An 18116-nucleotide genomic window follows, 5' to 3' on the forward strand; every position below is an offset into this window, starting at 1 on the left:
ATTTTCTGAACCTGAGACTTGGGATCTACTTTTTCACAATATTTGACTTTCTTTAATTCTCTTTCCTTCTTTCAACTTTCATCCCTCAAGAAACATGGACTGGCTAAGGCGGTAAATGCTTATGGCTGAAAAATGCAACATCCATAATGGACCAAATATTAAAGATCTGCATCAAGTATTTTAGAATTCTTATGATTCTTCAAGTTTTATTTGTATGCGTGAAAATATGAACTGCATACCAATTGGACTGTAATAAGAACAGGTAAAAGGTTTTTTTTACCTTCTAGTATAAATCAGAAATTCAAAATTCTTATGATTCTTCAAGTTTCATATGTATGCGTGCAAATATGAATTGCATGTGAATTGGACTATAATAAGAACATGTATAAGGTATTTTTCCTTCTAATAAAAGAATTTGTAGTAAGGTTGACACACATAAGATAATCGAAATACACAGCCAAAACACACAAAAAAAAACATTGAATAGTGCCTATAGCCTGATATTATTCACAAACAATCCAATATAATCAAGAGCTTAAGTGAGATATTAGGGGCATTACTGAAGGAAAAGAATTGAGTGCAAAATAACACACACACACACACATAATGCCTAACATTTGCAACAGGTTAATCAATGTGCAGAAAATAAGATAATTAAGTTCATAACATTTTGAAGCTCAGCTACAATAATATCCTTTCATTTTCTTTATCTAGGAAGTATTATGCAGCAGGGTTATGACCTATAATTTGTGTTGTGAAAAGTATGACCTCACAATCAAAAAAGAAACACAAATAACAGTCTACTATCTACAGGTTGAGTAATCCGCAAATGTAACAGAACAAAACCATATATCATCTAGGCTACTTGGTTGGACTATAAGATAGAATGTATGACTCCACAATTATTTGTGTTGTAGATGGTGCTCTAATCTCAAGTCTCAACAATCAAGTAAGTAAACTTCCATTCATTGTCAGTGCCTTTGAATTATTCTCTACTACAATTCTCTGGTAACAGAGCCATAAATGAATTATACTAATGCTTAAGGTATTCGATAGACCCTGACCTCTCCCTCACTCTCTAAGAGTCCAAATGTTTCCAACTTGATAAGGTCCCACCACCTCCTCTCTGATTCTCTGTGCCTTTTTTCTTATTTAGAGGCAAATGCCTTATTTCTCTAATTATCCCAGCCCGAGCTAACTAACAAATAACAAGGTAACAAACAAACCTATTGTAACTGACTATTAACATGGTTACCCGACATACAAGAACAATAAAACAATATACCCAATGAAACCCTCCTACACCTTGCCTCTCTTCTCTCCTTTCTTTTTCATCTTTTTCTCCTCCCTCACAACATTTTCTTGAAGTTTTTTGTTTTGTTATCTTATCCCAAGGATTTATCAAAGTTCAAAATAGTTCTTATAAAATGTGTACGCATTGACAAATAAATTTCAGTAAATGTTGTTAGATTTACCTCCACATGCTCAACACCTTCCTCATCAGTCCATACCCTGTGAGGAATTCTTTGGCAAGCAGCTCGATTTCTACTCTCCTGACCATGACAAGTAATTGGAAATCCAATCCTCATCCGTACCTGGTACAAAGCAAATCCATCCCAAGTGAACACAAAATCAGCAAAACGGTATAGAACCAGCCGCTATTCATTTCCCAAAGCAAAGTTAACTTACAAATCATTGTTTGATCTAGAGCTTTAGCATGTGCAAAATTTATTTTATTTTTTGTACCATTCAGCATTTGCAGTAAATACAACATAGTTGAAATTTGAAACTTGAAATGCATGAGTAATTTTGGCCTCTATTTTGGTTTTCTTTGCAAAGTGGAAATTAACGAAAAAGTTCACTGACCTGACCATCATCCTGAATTCTTTGAAAGCCTTGTTATAGATTTTCTACCTGTCACCAGCTCACAATAATGAAACAAATACTCATATTTTAGCATTGTATAACATGTAGCATTTTCCTTATAAAAAAATGAGGAAGGTGTATACTCCTTAGCAGAGTAATTGAGTCGCTCACTCACGGACCTTATTGGTGGTTTCATCAGCTTCGTTGGATTGGGATGTTTTGGAATAAACGGGCCTTGATCGTGGGATTAGGAAGGAAGGGGGTGGAGGGACATTGAGGGCGTGGCGGCGAGTGGTGAGAACGCGCGTTGTTACATAGTGGGCGCAGGCTGAAAGTGTGCAAGATTCTGCGGAACATAGCGGAGACTAAGACTCTCTATTCTTCTTCCACCACGGCATTGAAGAAACAAAGGAGGAGAGGGGTTTCAAGTTTCAACAGTGACACAACAGGGTTCACAACCTTACTTCAACCCATCACGACAATTTACCCATAATTTATTGGAGCCAAGTTCAAGAAGCTGCAGCTGATGGAAGTGCTCGATCTCCTCAATCTTGGCAACTTCGTTTTTGGACACGTAGAGTTCCTTGAGGGTATCAGAGACCCTGGAAAAGCCGTGTAGCGAACTAATCTCGTTGAACGCAACATTGAAAACAAGAAGCTTCTTAAATACGCCGACATCAGGAATGTTCTTCAATATCCAGACAAAGCATTTCAGCACATCCAGATAGAGCGTTAATGAATGATATTGAGAGTTACCTCGAGAGTGGAGAGGCCGTTCTGGGAAAAGAAAGGGAGAACGACAGCGTTGGTGATGAGGTTTTGGCGAAGGGAGAAGGGAGAGTTCCCTATGCGCAGGTCCAGCATGGACAAGCGATTCACGGTGAGGCAGGGTGGCAACTCGACCAAGTCAAGGTCGTGGAGCTGGTAGCTCGTGAGATCCAGAAGCGTCGATGAAGGAACGTCTTCGTCCTCAACCAAAACCACTATTGATTCCTCCTCCTTCATTATTTCACTATTGCAGCTACAAATGAGAGGGGTCTAGGGTTAGGAAATTGGTAGTCAAGACGGAGGATGAGGGTCTGTATAAATCCACAATGAATTTAGGAAACAATATAACATCTTAACAAATTCAATTTATTTACAATTATGCTACCACTCTATTTTTAACATTGATTTTATCGATAATGACGATGTTAAAAGTTTTTTTTTTTCTAGTAGTGACATGTTTATTTCATGTTGCTTATTGTTAGTATGGTGTTACTAGATGAACTTATTATGGAGCTATGGTGTTATCTAATAAGTTTGTTTAGGATATTGTGGTATAGAAAATTACATAAGGGTTAAGGTGAGATTGTGGCATCTGGGTTATAGAATAGAATGTTGCATTTCACATTGGAAGCTTTTAATTTTGTTTCCTACAAAATTTGCAATTTCAATTTATAAGTCATAGAAGAGTGTGAGGATGATAAGCATTATAAAGATGATGCATGAGTGAGTAATAATTTGTAATGAAGACCGGTGATGATAAGCATGGCAAATTATTAGTGAAGCATTAATTTAACTAGGTTAATAGAAAATGACTTGTGAGGAATGATAATCATGTCATATGGAATCATGATAGAATATACACATGCATACTAGTTGTTTTTTTAAAAAAAATGATCAAAGACTTCCAATATATTTTTTTGTATCATTTTTTCTCTATAGTAGTGTTCATACCATGCTTTTCGAGGATTGAGGTAAAGATGATTTAATAAAATCAAACATCACCTAATTTCTTGCTTTCTTTTGCTTTCCTTTTCTTTGTTGTAATAAGTTATAAAACTTTGAAGTATTCGAATTTGGATCCTCCTCTGTATCTCCCCACTTCTGGATTTAATCTATCACAAACAACATTCATAACCATGTCTACATAAGGATTTCTGTTTCCTCAACGCGGTCTGGGATAACAGATGCTGATACACTATCCCCTCATCTTTCATCCACAAATCTATGGTCATATAAATGTTTTTTCACCCAAAATGTTTCATCCCTATAACGATTCCTACATTTTGCACATGGACAAGGAATGTGCATTAATTCATCTGCAACTTCCAGGTCTCCTTTTAGCAACTCGAATGAAACCATCAACTCCATTTTTGTATTCTTCACTTACAAGACCAAGGCGATCCTTTCTCCGTAACATCCAACTTCAATCTGGTCTCATTACTCCTGTTGTTGATTTAACACATTAAGATAATCATATGCTTAGATGAATATAAGTATAAATAGAACGAAGGAAAACAAGAAAAGGCATTTGCTGAGACCGTTGTAGAGATACCCAGAGATTAGCTTAATCGAGGAGAATGAAAGAAACCAATAATAAACTCAACAACAAAACAAAGAAAAAGAGGAAAGAAGACAAACAAAAATGGGAGAGAAATCAAACCTGCAAAGTGCAAACAGAGTTCTTCAATTGTTCACAATGCTTGAAGTGGAACGTTGAAGTCGACGCAGGAAATCGATAGAGGAAGTGGAACGCTTTGTAACCTCAATGAACCCATTTTTGTTTTTAATTTCAATTTTTTTTCTCTATTTTTAATTTTCTTTTTTAAATGTTAAATAATAAAATAATATATTTTAAGCCATGTGACTAATGTTACTTTTGGGTGGGCTCTCCTAAAAAAATCCTTTTACTTTCACCCCAAAATTTTCGAAGCTCTAGTCATACAGCATAATACTTAATACCATCGGCAACAGCGGAAAAAGGGAGAAACCGAAATGCAATGTTCTTCCATCTTTTATCCTCAGACACATAAAATATGGTGCTTTAAGCCAAGTCTTTCAGTAACGCCACCGCCACAACAACAACAACAACAACGAACCTCTCACGAAGAAAAACCGAAGCCGATAACCAGTGTTTCGAACCCATTTGTGAAGCACTGCCTCAAACTTCGCAATTCCTCTTCTTATCGTCGCTCTCATGCTTCTGCTATTGTTGTGGGTGCTACCCCTATAAGGTCTCATGTCTTCCCCTCTGTTTTTCTTTCAATCCTCCTTTTTTTTTTAAGGGTTGAGGTACTTTGACAGTGACCCTTTTATGATTTTTTTTTCTTTTCAAATAATGTTTGTTGGTTATGTAAATGTTGTGTTTTTAAGTTACATGACCGTCCAAATTCCAATCTTTTGAGAAAAAAAATAGTGGGTTTTGGAAATGTGCATTTTTATGGCGGTTTAAAACAACTTAGTGGGATTTTGGACTGCCACAAAGTGTGATTTCTTGCAATTCACCGAAAGACCAAATTTAATCAGTTTTAAAAATCAGTGAACCAAATTGAACAAAAAATAATTAGAGGACTAAATGGAACCTAAATAATAAATTAAAGGAAAAAAAAACTAATTTAACCTAATTAATATGAAGTTTACTGGAAAGGAAGCATTACTCTGTTTGTTTAAAGGGGAATAATAAAGAAGGAAAATTGGAAATAGGAAGGAGGAAAGGAAGGAGTGTAGCTCAAATCCTCAAAGTAACTTGATTGAACAATGTACAGAAAATTAAGTTTTGCCTGAACCTATTTTAATTGTTTGTGTTCTTATCTCCATTTATGATCCCCTATATGTGTACAAAATTACAATTTTTAGCAGCATATGGCGTAATTCATCTGATTTAACTTATTTTATATGTTTTTTTTTATTTCTCCACTTTTAAAGAACAAATGGTATGACTAAAATTATGGAATAAGATTACATGGATAGATGACATAAATTTGTTACTTGCAGAGAAATCTGCAGGTTTCGAGAGTCAATACAAGATGGAAGTGTTTTAATGGATTGTTTAATTCTTCCTGATAAAGCTGATATTCCTGATGGGTTGGATAAATCCACTGCTTCTGTTGTGCGCGTGAGCTCCGTAGTGATGAGAAAGCTTTCAGGGCTGCAAACAACTGAATCTCTTGATGCCATTGCCCTTATGAAAATTCCTGCCAGTTTTTTCAGTGTTGATGATCATCAGAAGAACTGCCTAAAGTGGTTTCCATCTGTTCATCGAATTTTAGTCCTTGATGGGATTCAGGTGACACACAATGTTACTTCTTCATTTTACCATTTAGATCTGAAATCTGAATTTTTGCCTGATATTACCAAAGTGCATTTCTCTCATGGGTGGTGCCACAATCCTGGTTTTTCCTTTGTTTGGTCAATTTTGTGAACTGCTGATTAAAGTAGGGCCCTACATACTTCTTATTGGAAATCCCACATGATTAAATTTAATTACTGAGTTTTCATTAAAAAAATTAATTGCTGAAAAACACTAGGTTGTCCAATCTTGATTATAAGAATTATTTATTGTGTATAATGTTGTGTGTCTTGGATGACCCACTAATCCTTTATTTATAATGAGCAAATAGGATCTAGATTAATTACATAGAATCAATCTAATCTAAGTAATAATGAACAAATCCCGAATAGCTCTCTAATGATAATTAAGAGAATAATATATACTTCTAACACTCCCCCTCAAGCTCGAGCATATATGTCATATGAACCGAGTTTGTTACAAATGTGGTCATCCTGATAGAAATTAAAGGCGATTCGAGTCGTGTGGTTGCACTAGATAAATATGGCTCAGCAACAGCCAACAAAGGCCAGCATAGAGGTCCACCAGGGATGTCTTGAGGCAGAGGGAGAGAAGACCAGTGTGATGCTGGCCGGAGATGTGTCACACGTCATGTGCATGAAATTCATGCCCCAAGGCTCTGCATGGGGTCACGTGCAGCAGTGTTTTGAGTTGGCTGTGCGTGTTGATGTCGTGACGGTCTTTGGCAATGTGATGACAATGCTTGAAGGTAAGTGCTGATGAAAAGGCATTGGGAAGTCTGCCAAACAAGGGCAGAGCAGCTATGCGGTACTGTTTACCGCAAAGAGGGGCCACGTGAAAAAGTAAAACAAAGGAAAAACTGATCAAGTGCAAAAAATAAGGCCCGACAAACGAAATAGTCCTGGAACGACTCAAAGGGGCTAGGCTTTGTCCGTCTCAGTGATGGGAGCTTGTCACCAGAATCAAAGGCTGGAAATGTGGCCGGATATGCTGGTTTGAGGTGTGGACTGGTGGTGTTTGGCACGGCAAAGATCATGTGCATGGGTGCATGTGAAACACCGGCTGAGGAGGCAGTGGCCAGAACTAGACAAATCCCGATGAGTTGAATGGTGGGGTCTCTGGCCGAAAAGGTTCATTAATGAGCAAAAGGGCTCACCGAAATGCTGAAATGGGTCGCTGGAAAGCAGAAAGGTCCACCGGGGACCGTAGGTCCCCAGTTGAGCATGGGTTTTTGTTATTCCTCTCTCAAGAAGAACCTAGCTGTCCCCGATGGAGCACGGGGTTTTTTTTATTCCTCTCTCAAGAAGAACCTAGCTCTAATACCATATAAGACAGTGTTTTACTGTGTTATGTTGTGTGTTGTGTATGACCACACAACCTTTATTTATAATGAGCAAATAGGATCTACATTAATTACATAGAATCAATCCAATCTAAGTAATAATGAACAAATCCTTAATTGCTCTCTAATGATAATTAAGTGAATAATATATAATTCTAATATTGATCAATGATCACACACGGAGCAAAATATCAAAGAGTGATCTATATAGTCTATGTTCTAATGACCAAAAAAAAATTTTAAGTTCTCATTCCTCAAAAGACACTAAGAATCATCTCTGCCCTCCCCCTCATCCTTCATATAGGATATAGGAGACATTTGTTGATGAGTGATGATGCAGAATATTCATGGACTTCAGTGACAAAAAGTGCTCAACTAATTTGTTAATCATATGTACTTCTACGTCAATGTTGCAAAGAGAAAATTTCATAACAATCTTGCTGGTTTCAAAAACGTCATGTGCCATATGTGATATTTTAGAATTGTTCTCTGCAGGATCCTGGTAATCTTGGTACATTGCTCAGATCAGCCGTGGCCTTCAGATGGGTAAGCAATTATCTTCCTCCCCTGGGCATGGTGTCAGTGAACATTGTTTTCTTATCATTATATTGTTCCTCTGTTCATGGTTTTCTAACCCTGTTTTATATATCTGGTATATGATTCCTAATATTTAAGTTTAACTAGTTTCAGAGAATGGGAACATATCTTGTCATTTGTTGAGTATTGACTGGTTTTAATTTTTTTTGCTCAGCAAAAATAACATATTATATTAAAGATGAGTACCAGAGGTACTAGAAAATACAATAGGAAACCCAATGTACAGATAGATCGGGACAAACAAGATACAGCAGCTAGAATAGCCCAAACTACTGAGAAAGACCAGGGCCTTCAACTATTCTCAAATGGCTGTCCTAAGAAAAACATCTTTGAGATTTGAGGACCATTGATTGAAATGTAAAGAGAAATTTTCTTCAAAACATCTGAGCCATGACCATAACATGAACACTGCATCATCCATTAATTTCTGGCCATCAAAGACCGCATTGGAGAAAATAATACTGTTCCTCTGCTTCCAAATCGAGTAAGTGAGAGCAAACCACCACCACTGCCTTCTTTTTCCTTGCATCCCTGCAGGAACTACACAAATATGCTGCATAAAATGCTGATCTGGATTATAAGGGAAAACGCCCATCATATTTACCCATGACTGCGACTCCCACCATAAAGGATTAATTTTACTGCAGTGGAAGAATAAGTGGCCTGCAGTCTCTTCCCCTAATCTGCAGAAAGGACACAATTGCTCTTGTAACTCAACCCGCTTCTTTTTCAGATTATCTTTAGTTGGCAATTTGTCTTGAATCAACCTCCACGCGAAGATAGCCACTTTCAGAGGGACCCTAAGCTTCCACAACTCCTTGAACTTTCCATCCTGACCATCTTCCACTGTGACATGATGAATTGCCTTGTAAGCGCTCTTAGTTGAATAACAGCCACTAGGCTCCGCCGCCCACTTCCAATGATCATTTACTTCCGGTCTGATTATGATCCCTTCCAGCTGCTGGAGGAAAGCATCCGCCATACCTATCTCGCTATCAAACAAAAGTCTCCTCCACTTAAAATTCCACTCCCACCCCCCTTCTTTCACAGCACCTATTTGATGAATGAATTGATGTTGTTGATCTGATACGGTGTACAATCTAGGATATATCTCAGCCAAGCTTTTATCTCCTCCTATCCACCTATCCTCCCAAAACTTAAACTTATCCCCACTTCCGACCCTCCATAGAATCAACCTGTTCAGCTGGTGATCTTGATTTAGACTTTGATTGACTATCTTTAGATCCCTCCACCATAATGATTCAGTGTTGTCCCTCGAAGCTCCATCAAGACTCCTCCAACCTCCGTACTTCGATTCAAGGACTCTAGACCAAGTCTCCTCCTGATTCTGAAACATCTCCCATTTCCACTTTCCTAATAGAGATGCATTGAACGATACAATATCCTTGACTCCCAACCCACCTAGCTCCTTAGGCTTACAAACCTTTTCCCACTTGATCCACGGAATTTTATTTTGATCCGCTGCACCACCCCACAAGAAATTCCTTTGTAACCTGGTTAGCTTACTAACCACCTTCCTCGGGACCCTGAAAAAAGATAAAAAGTAAATTGGAATAGATGTTAGCACGGAATTTATGAGAATCACTCTCCCCCCGAAAGACAAGTGTGTCTCCATCTCGCTAATTTTCTCTCACACTTCGAGATTAAGGGTTCCCAAGTCTGACATCTTCTAGGATTAGCACCAATAGGTATTCCAAGGTATGAGAAAGGAAAAGACATCAACCCACAATTGAGATAACTGGATGCATCATAAGTCCACTGCTCAGACACCCCAAAGGCCCCACAACTACTCTTGGCGAAATTTATCTTTAACCCCGATGCCATCTCGAAAGCTCTGAGAATTGCTTTGATAGTTCTTACATTCGCTAAGGTTGCTTCTCCCAAAAATATCGTGTCATCTGCATACTGAAGAAGACTAACCTCCACCTTCTTTGTGCCCACTAAGAAACCCTTGTACAATCCTCCCTCAATTGCTTTGGTCATTAGGCAACTCAAACCTTCGGCAACAATGTTGAACAAAAAGGGTGATAACGGGTCACCCTGTCTAAGGCCTTTCTGAGGATAGAACTCCTTCGTAGGGCTTCCGTTGATCAGGACTGAGATGGAAGCTGATTTAAGACATCCCTGAATCCACCGAATCCACTTCGGATCAAAACCCATTCTCCTCATCATGTAAATCAGAAAATCCCAAGACACTGAGTCATACGCCTTCTCATAGTCCACTTTGAAAACCATGCAAGGTTTTTGGCTTCTTTTGGCTTCTTTTGGCTTCTTCAACTACCTCGTTAGCAATCACCACACTATGAAGCATGTGTCTACCTTGAATGAAAGCTGATTGGCACTCACTAATTATGAGGGGTAACGTTCTCTTCAATCTGTTAGCCAACACCTTAGCAAGGATCTTGTATGTGCAACCAATGAGAGAAATAGGTCTATATTCATTCAAGCCTTGAGGGTCCGGCACCTTCGGGATTAAAGCTATGAATGGTGCGTTCAAACCCCTCGGAAAGACTCCATTAACATAAAATTCATCAAAGAATCGAAGAAAATCTGGTTTGATGACTTCCCAAAACTGCTTAATGAATTTGAAATTGAACCCATCTGGCCCTGGACTTTTGTCACTACCACAGCTCCACACAGCCCTTCTTATCTCCTCTTCCTGAAAGCGCTCCAGTAGCATGGCATTCTGCTGTGAATCAATGGTTCTGAAACTGATCCCGTTCAGAGTTGGTCTATGAAAATTTGTTTCCTGAAACCTCCGAGAAAAAAATCTTCTAACCTCCTCTTTGACTTCAGCCGGTTCCTCCTTCCAAACCCCATCAACCAGCAATCCATTTAAACTATTGGATCGCCTCCTGGAGTTTATCAACAAATGAAAATACCGCGAATTACAGTCACCCTCCTTAATCCATCTGGATCTTGCCTTCTGCCGTAACAGCGACTCATGAGTTTGGGCTGCCTCCCAAACCTGCTGCTGCAAATTCTTTTTAAGTGTCCGCTCATTATCATCCAATGGTCTATCTGCTGAGTCCTCTTCTATTTTGTTTAATTCTTCCTCTAACCTCTTGAAGCGGCTGAAAGTGTCTCCAAAATGATCTTTATTCCACTCCTTTATCTTCTATTTGAGAGCTTTGAGTTTGTTTTTCAGAACATAACCCCCCCATCCACTTTGATTGTTGGATGACCAGAATTCGGGCACCATCTTCTTAAAGGATACTTCAGATAACCAACAGTCCAATAATCTGAACGGTTTTGGACCCTAATCATTGGTTTTGGATCTAAATAGAATGGGACAATGATCCGAGAAATTTCTGGCTAGCGGTGTTTGGATTGATCCAGGCCATTTGGAGAGCCATTCTGGGGAAACAAAGGCTCTATCCAACTTGCTTTTCGCTGACCCATTAGGTCTGAACCAAGTAAATCTCTTTCCCACCCATGGCGCTTCTTCTAATTCCAGCTCCTCAATCCAGCTATTAAAATCCCTTATGCTTCCATCCACCAGCCCCCTCTGCGAAGACCCCACTCTTTCTCCATTTGTCCTGATGTTGTTAAAGTCCCCTATAATACACCAATATCCATTTGGATTCTGGTTTTTCAGCTGAGAAACTTTATCCCATAACACCTTCTTGTCTTGCAGGTTACAAGGGGAGTAGATATTCACAACATGCACTGCTATGGATTCTTTGCCCCACTTTCCTGTCAAAAGAATGAAGCCTGTTCCAACAGATTTACTCTCCACCTTAAGAGAGTTTTGATTCCAAATACAAAGGATACCACCAGCTGAATTTACTGATGGTACCTCCTCCCAGCAGAAATCAACATCTCCCCAAAGAGCCCTGCACATACTCTTATTAATACTTTCCTTTTTTGTTTCTTGAAGACATAAAAGGTCAATATGATGCTCCTTTACCATTCTTCTGATTGCTTGCCATTTAACCCCCCTCCCCAGCCCCCTTACATTATACGAAATGATATTCATAGAGACTTTCCCCTTCCACCCAAGCTAGCTGCCTCTTTTCCGTCTCTCTCTTCCATTTCTTTCAATTGTTTCATATAATCTCTTTGAGAAGCATCTGTTGTCAATCCCAATTCTTTAATCATTCTCCATAAGCTTTCTTCTGGAAGGTCCAAATTTTGCTCCCGAATCTGGTTTTGCTGCCTATTTTGAGCTAAAGAAACTTCTGATTGTATATGGGGGTTAGCTGATCCATGTCCTTCATTATCCTGCTGGTACGGTCCACTCTGAACATGCTCTGGGCTTAGAGCAGTTTGGTTCGAGTCAGCCTCACCTATATGGGCTTCAGCTCTCTTCAACTTTCTTTTACGGGAATACATAAGCAATGGGGTTAAAAGAGGTGTTGCTTTTAAAACTGGGCCTTTATTGGGGGTGGAGCATATATTAGGGGGGGTGTTAATAGTCTGGCCCGAACCCAGCAGGCCCAACTTCTCCTTTTCACATGTCTTTGGTGAGGAGAGTTCAAAATCTGCTTTTTCTTCCTCGTACGCCATTCCACCAACGTTTCTTGTCTGCTCCTTCATACCATTTTCATGCAAGTTGCCCATGTCGTCAGAGCTGACATCCCCCCCAAGGTCTTCTTCTTCCCCTAATTCTGTCTTCCCTTCTTCCTGCATCTCTGAATGCTCCCTGTCATTGGTCTGGAGGCATTTAACGCCTGTCAGAGCTTGGTTCGCTTGTTTCACGACCCATCGGACAATAGCTTTGTCCTTTGGGTCATTGCCATTCGTCGTCCCAGTCGCCGTGCCGTTTCGAGACTCATCCCCCAAGACCACCGCCGATCCTCCTGACCTCTCGTCGCCACCGTCCCTGTCCTCCGCCGCACCCATCATCACCGTCTGGGATGAGACTCCCTTTTGGGTTTTTGATGGCGCGACGTCACTTGGTCTTCTGCACTTATCTTCCTCGGCCATCAACGCTCCCTCCGACGCCGCCTCCTCCGTATCTACTGCCATGAAGGTCTCTCCCTCCTTTTCTTCCTCTATTGACTGGTTTTAATTGGTTGTTGAATGTTGATGAACTGCATTTTCTTTGTAGTTATACATTTCAAACCTGTAGAAGGTTACTCTCATTCATCATTCTGTTAAATTGGTGATGTTGTCATCTGTTGGCATTAACAGTCACATGGAATAAATTTACAACTTCATTTTCTCCTCAATGAGAACTTCCTCCTGTTTCCTAATAATTTATGTTTTATAATGTAATCATCAAATAAATTTGTCTTGTATTACCATTTGGCTTGAGAACTATGTTCAAATTATAAGGATTCGGGTAGAGGAAGAGGAAAAGAGAGATAAAAGAGACTGAATAATATCCCCTTGGGTATACTGATGTGGTACATAGTTAATCGTGCACTATGGCACCTCTATCACAAGAGAGAGCATTGAATCACCACCCTAGGCTGCTACCAATTTTTAGATTGCGTCATATTTTTCATGTCTCAGCTGCTGTGGTGCTGTAAATTAAGTGATTTTGTGGCATTCACAGTTGCAAAGGAGAAAGGATTTAAAAAGGAACCCGAGAGAGAGAGAGAGATGTTGTGTACGTTAGGAAAACTTAGTGATGGAGTCCAACTTCAGTTGTCCCTTCATCATGCATATATATATATATATATATAAATATTATATTCTTTCTAAATTCTTAGAAGAAAACATCTTTTTTTGGGATCCCCGTATTCTGAATTTAAATACCAGAATAGGCTATAATTAGGAAATGCCTTTCGAAAAGGAACTAAGGAGTTCTACAGGGACATTACATATAACACCAACGAGCTTTGATGCTAGTCATTCGTTGCTGTGGCAAGATAAAACAAGGAGCTCAATAATAAAAGACTGTTAGATAACCCATAGTGGAATAATTAGTTGGTTAGTTAGTTCAGAGTTGAGAGAATTAGAAAAATAAGGCATGTTTTCTATAAATAAGAAAGAGATTGCATGTTTTAGGAGAGAACTCAAGAAATATTTAGCAATCCCATTCTTTCAAGGAGATGATGCTTACCAATGGTACTAACAATAGGAGGTTAGGAAACCTAAGCTCTCATGGGAAAGTTTTCAAAGGGCTTTACTCAAGCATTTCCAGCCTGAATATGACCCAGGCCTGCATAGTTTGGGTTCAAAAAAAGGAACTGGTATCAAGGGAGCATGAAAACAGAAGAGGAAACAAAGGTACTTGGATACAAGAATACAAAGAATGAAAAGAAGGTTCTTCAGTGCCAGAAAATCCAAGAGAAGATGTAATCTTGAATGATGGGGTAGGAATTGATCTAGAGAAACAAAGGTAAGTGATTGATCAGACCTATAGGAAAAACGACCATTGTGGGTGGCTCCATAAAAGAGCATTTATGGAAGGAACAAGTGGCAGCCGAAGAGGTTAGGGGTTCAACGATCAAACAATCAACAATCATAAGTGATAGACAAGACTTGGGTTCTTCCAGGGAGGGAGATGGGTCATCGATAGTGGAAGTGTTCTAAAGCTCATGAATCATAACTAAGCTTCCCCCCACTCTGCCAGTTTACTCAATGAGTAGTTGAAACAATTCCAATGAAAGATGAGGATTGCTGTCCTGTGACCCCAAGGCAGAAGCATGACTCATGAGGGAATGACAACAAATGGAGGATGGTGATCCCAAAATGTTGAGTCAAATGACAATGGCAACATTGGAATCTAAATAAGAAAAGATGATCAATTTCAAGACCAAATAGATCAGACTCTCAGCCCACTTGCAGAGGCAATGATGCTCTGTTTCGAGGCTAAAAATAACACAGAAAACAAAGCATTGGAAGAGTTGGAAGCACCAAGTTGATTGAGTTTAACTTGGGAGGACTTGAGGCTATTTTCAAGCTGCTGTGTTAGGGATTATCTTGGTCACAAGCTATTCACCTTAATTTTTTTAAATATTCTAACACATTGTATATCCTCATTAATCTTTTAGAAAATTATAATATATCATCTTCAAATATTAGAAATCAAAATTCTTTTAAAATTTTCATACAAAATTAAAACTGTTGCATGTGTGACAGGATGGAGTTTTCCTTCTCCCCGGCTGCTGTGATCCATTCAATGAGAAAGCTCTTCGGGCTAGCCGGGGTGCCTCGTTTCAGCTCCCTGTTGTTTCTGGCAGTTGGAATCACCTGGAGTCGCTCAAAAAAGAATTCCAAATGAGGTTTCTGGCTGGTCATCCAGAGCATGAAGGGTTGGTCAAGCCAGTGAGTTCACTCTCTCCAAGCTTCTGTGATTCCTTATCAGATACACCATTGTGCTTGGTTTTAGGCAGTGAAGGAAGTGGCCTTTCAGAAAAATCCCTGCAGACATGTGAGCTTGTGAGCATTGCAATGACTGGAGAATATGAGTCACTCAATGTTTCAGTTGCTGGTGGAATTTTCTTGTACATGCTCCAACCAAAGAATACATGATTCTGTATTTGTAAGGTCTCATTTAAGCTAATAAGCCTCCTCTTGTCATGCTATTGCAACTTTGTCCTGTTTTTTCATTCTTTTTTAAATTAGGGCTTAAACATGTTTTTAGTACATATAAAATGAGCGAATTTTAATTTTGGTTTTTGAAAAAACAAAAAAAAATGTTTTCTATCCTCTTAACATTAAAATTATTGCTTGAAAGTCTTAAAATGAATGAATTTTAATTTGGTACTTATAAAAAATTTCTCTGGTTTTCATCCTTTAAAACTTGAAACCTCTATTTTTGGTCCCTAACATTCATATGAAGATAAATAAACAACATTCATTTTAGAAATCTAAAGTGTGACATAATATCACAGACATTAGCGTGTCATCTAGAGAGTGGTCACTTGACCTTTCTTTAAACACATTTAATGAGTGATGCATGATAATAAGAACCAAAAAATAATGTTTAATAATTTTTGAGGAATTAAAACTAGTTATATGGGCCAAAATCAAAATTTGTTCATTTTAAAGGAATTAAAATGTCTTTAAGCCTAAAATTAATATTTCTGCTCTACTTTTTGAATCTGTATATATAATTATAAAATAAGCTAGTTTTGATTTTGGTCCTTATAAAAAAAAAATCTTTGGTTTTCATTCTTTTTAGATTTGAAATCGCTAAATTTGATCTCTCTGGGTGAATTTTGGTTTTCGTCTTTGCTTGAAAAGAAATATTTGTTTTTCTTTCTTGTTGAAAATTGTTATTTGTCTATTTAAAATAAATAAATAAGATTTACTTTAGAATTTTTTTTTCAAAAAAAGAGAGAAATCATATGTTGACAGCTTTATAGACATCAGAGAATGTAACTTGGGAATTGGAATCATCACTTGACATTTTGTTAAACATATAAGCAATTGGAATCATATTCTTTAAGGATGAAAATTAAAGAAAACTTTATTAGAAACATTCTATAAGGACCAAAATTAATATTCAGTCGTTTTATAGGCACTCAAACCATCCTTTGGTGAAATTCTTTACTGGTCTAAAGTAAAATGTCCAAAGCCTCCTCATTTATTTAAAAATTAAAAGTGACCAAGCAATTCCACAAGTCAAAGTCAAATGTCTGTAAATAATAAAGAAGAAACCAATGTTATCAAATTGATAATCGAGGTTTTGATTATTTTATATATGCAAATTGTTGGCAACATACCAAGTTAGAGCTTTATCAATGTAACCTATAATTAAATATAACTTTGGTTATTATTTGATAGGTAAAGAGCATTATCTTCTATAAAAAAATTTATGACTAACTATGAAATAATTGTTGCAGCATTTTGCAAGAATAAGTGCTACTTAACAAATGGATGGAAAAGTTCTAGTAATACTGAAATCTTCATTGAAGAAAATATTATTCATTTTAGAAAATATAAAAATTAATCCAACCATATGCATATATAATTTAAAATAGGATGTCTAATTAAATAAAACGACATGTTTTTATTTTTTTACTTTTATATTATATTTATTTAATTAGATGCAGTTTTTCTCTGTTGTATATAAATTATACATATCTAACATTTTCGTCAAATTTTCTTTTTAATGAATATCATATGGAACACGTGTTATTATTTTATAGTAATATGTTAAATATTTAAGTGTTTAATTGCAGGAATTTTTACTGATATAGAATCCTTTTTCTGTAATATATAAAGGTTAACATATACTCCTATTTTATATATATACACAAAAATTCTCTCTACCTCGAAATTCACCGGTAAATTAATGATACTGAGTCCACGGGTGAGACATATTTCATCTAATAGAATGCTGATGTTTAAAGTTAACATCACGATGGTGTTTTTGCATATAATTGAAACTAATTATTTACAACTAATAGGTGTAGCTTATTTGACAACATATGCTGAGTTGTGTGGGAGGATTTGAATTTTTGGAGGTTTGATCCCCGCATATTATACTTTTAAGGAGGAATAAGAAATCTTAAGCATAACTAAATCCTGAATCGAGTGAGTATGATTATTGTTAATAAAAAAGAAACTAATTGTCTATACCAAAATTATATTAGATTATTTGTCAGTTGATAAAAGTTGAATAACAAGGCAGATAAATATATTTTAAAACAATAGTATAAAACAGTCGTGGATTTTTGTCAAAAAGAAAATAACAGTTGTGGACTAATTGTAAAATATATGGAAAAGAGCCACCACTCCTAAAGTCCTAATAGACGAATAAGGACATTATATATGTGATAAGTCTCATCAAAGAAAGAATAATCTTTTAAGATACTTAATGGTTGCTTCATTGCAAGTTCGAATCGACCAGTCTAACAGTCCAACCAGAAATTCGACCTATTGTTGGTTGGAGTTAAATTTTAGATTAGATTTATTGAATGATCAAGCTAATTTTAAATTAATTGGATTAAATTGATATAAACCTGTCCCGAATAGATAACTGCAAACCTGAACTTTTCCAGATTCAATTCAAGGCACAATCTTCTTGTTCTACAATAACTGCTGCAGTCAGCAGCATGCATGTGCTAGCATTTCTCAAGCCGAAGAAAACTAGTTCTATTATCTAAAACACAAAAAAAAAAAAACGAGAAAAAAATTTGTCCATAATATAAAGAGACAGATGCGTGTATTAGACAATTAGTGTTGGTCTAAAAAGATTGCCTCAATTAGTAGTTTTATTTATGTGAGTAACAATTAGGTTATATTGGATAAAATATTTTAATTAATTTATATTTTTTTATTAGTTAAAAAATTTATTTGATTGTTCGATAA

General features: G+C 37.2%; 2 protein-coding genes and 1 pseudogene across 4 annotated transcripts; 1 reads left to right on the forward strand and 2 right to left on the reverse strand.

Moving 5' to 3' along the window:
- Window positions 1–334: 334 nt before the first annotated feature.
- On the reverse strand, window positions 335–2223 carry LOC100797876 (probable mitochondrial import inner membrane translocase subunit TIM21; annotated as a pseudogene).
- A 127-nt stretch (window positions 2224–2350) lies between these two features.
- LOC113002331 (protein phosphatase 1 regulatory inhibitor subunit PPP1R7 homolog) lies at window positions 2351–2871 on the reverse strand. The gene is made up of 2 exons (XM_041018445.1): window positions 2623–2871; window positions 2351–2489 (listed from the first exon to the last, which is right to left on the reverse strand). The coding sequence occupies exons 1-2, from the start codon at window positions 2869–2871 to the stop codon at window positions 2460–2462; spliced, it is 279 nt and encodes a 92-aa protein (XP_040874379.1). The 3' UTR covers window positions 2351–2459.
- A 1628-nt stretch (window positions 2872–4499) lies between these two features.
- LOC100792782 (uncharacterized) lies at window positions 4500–15382 on the forward strand. 3 transcript variants are annotated; one of them, NM_001254437.1, is given in 4 exon segments: window positions 4615–4865; window positions 5626–5917; window positions 7779–7829; window positions 14937–15382. In NM_001254437.1, coding segments are annotated over 4 exon segments (975 nt in total). In that variant the 5' UTR covers window positions 4615–4626; the 3' UTR covers window positions 15330–15382.
- The last annotated feature ends 2734 nt before the right edge of the window (window positions 15383–18116 follow it).

Source organism: Glycine max, chromosome 8, assembly GCF_000004515.6.
Source record: "Glycine max cultivar Williams 82 chromosome 8, Glycine_max_v4.0, whole genome shotgun sequence".
NCBI classification, from domain to species: domain Eukaryota; kingdom Viridiplantae; phylum Streptophyta; class Magnoliopsida; order Fabales; family Fabaceae; genus Glycine; species Glycine max.

Bases quoted from the DNA above. Each gene is read 5' to 3' on its own strand.
- LOC113002331 (XM_041018445.1), bottom strand. From the start codon at position 2,871: ATGAAGGAGGAGGAATCAATAGTGGTTTTGGTTGAGGACGAAGACGTT. The intron at 2,490-2,622 runs GTAACTCTCAAT...CAACGAGATTAG, and splicing joins ACGGCCTCTCCACTCTCGAG to TTCGCTACACGGCTTTTCCA.
- LOC100792782 (XM_006584505.4), top strand. From the start codon at position 4,627: ATGCAATGTTCTTCCATCTTTTATCCTCAGACACATAAAATATGGTGC. The intron at 4,866-5,625 runs GTCTCATGTCTT...TGTTACTTGCAG, and splicing joins GTGGGTGCTACCCCTATAAG to AGAAATCTGCAGGTTTCGAG. The intron at 5,918-14,936 runs GTGACACACAAT...CATGTGTGACAG, and splicing joins TAGTCCTTGATGGGATTCAG to GATGGAGTTTTCCTTCTCCC.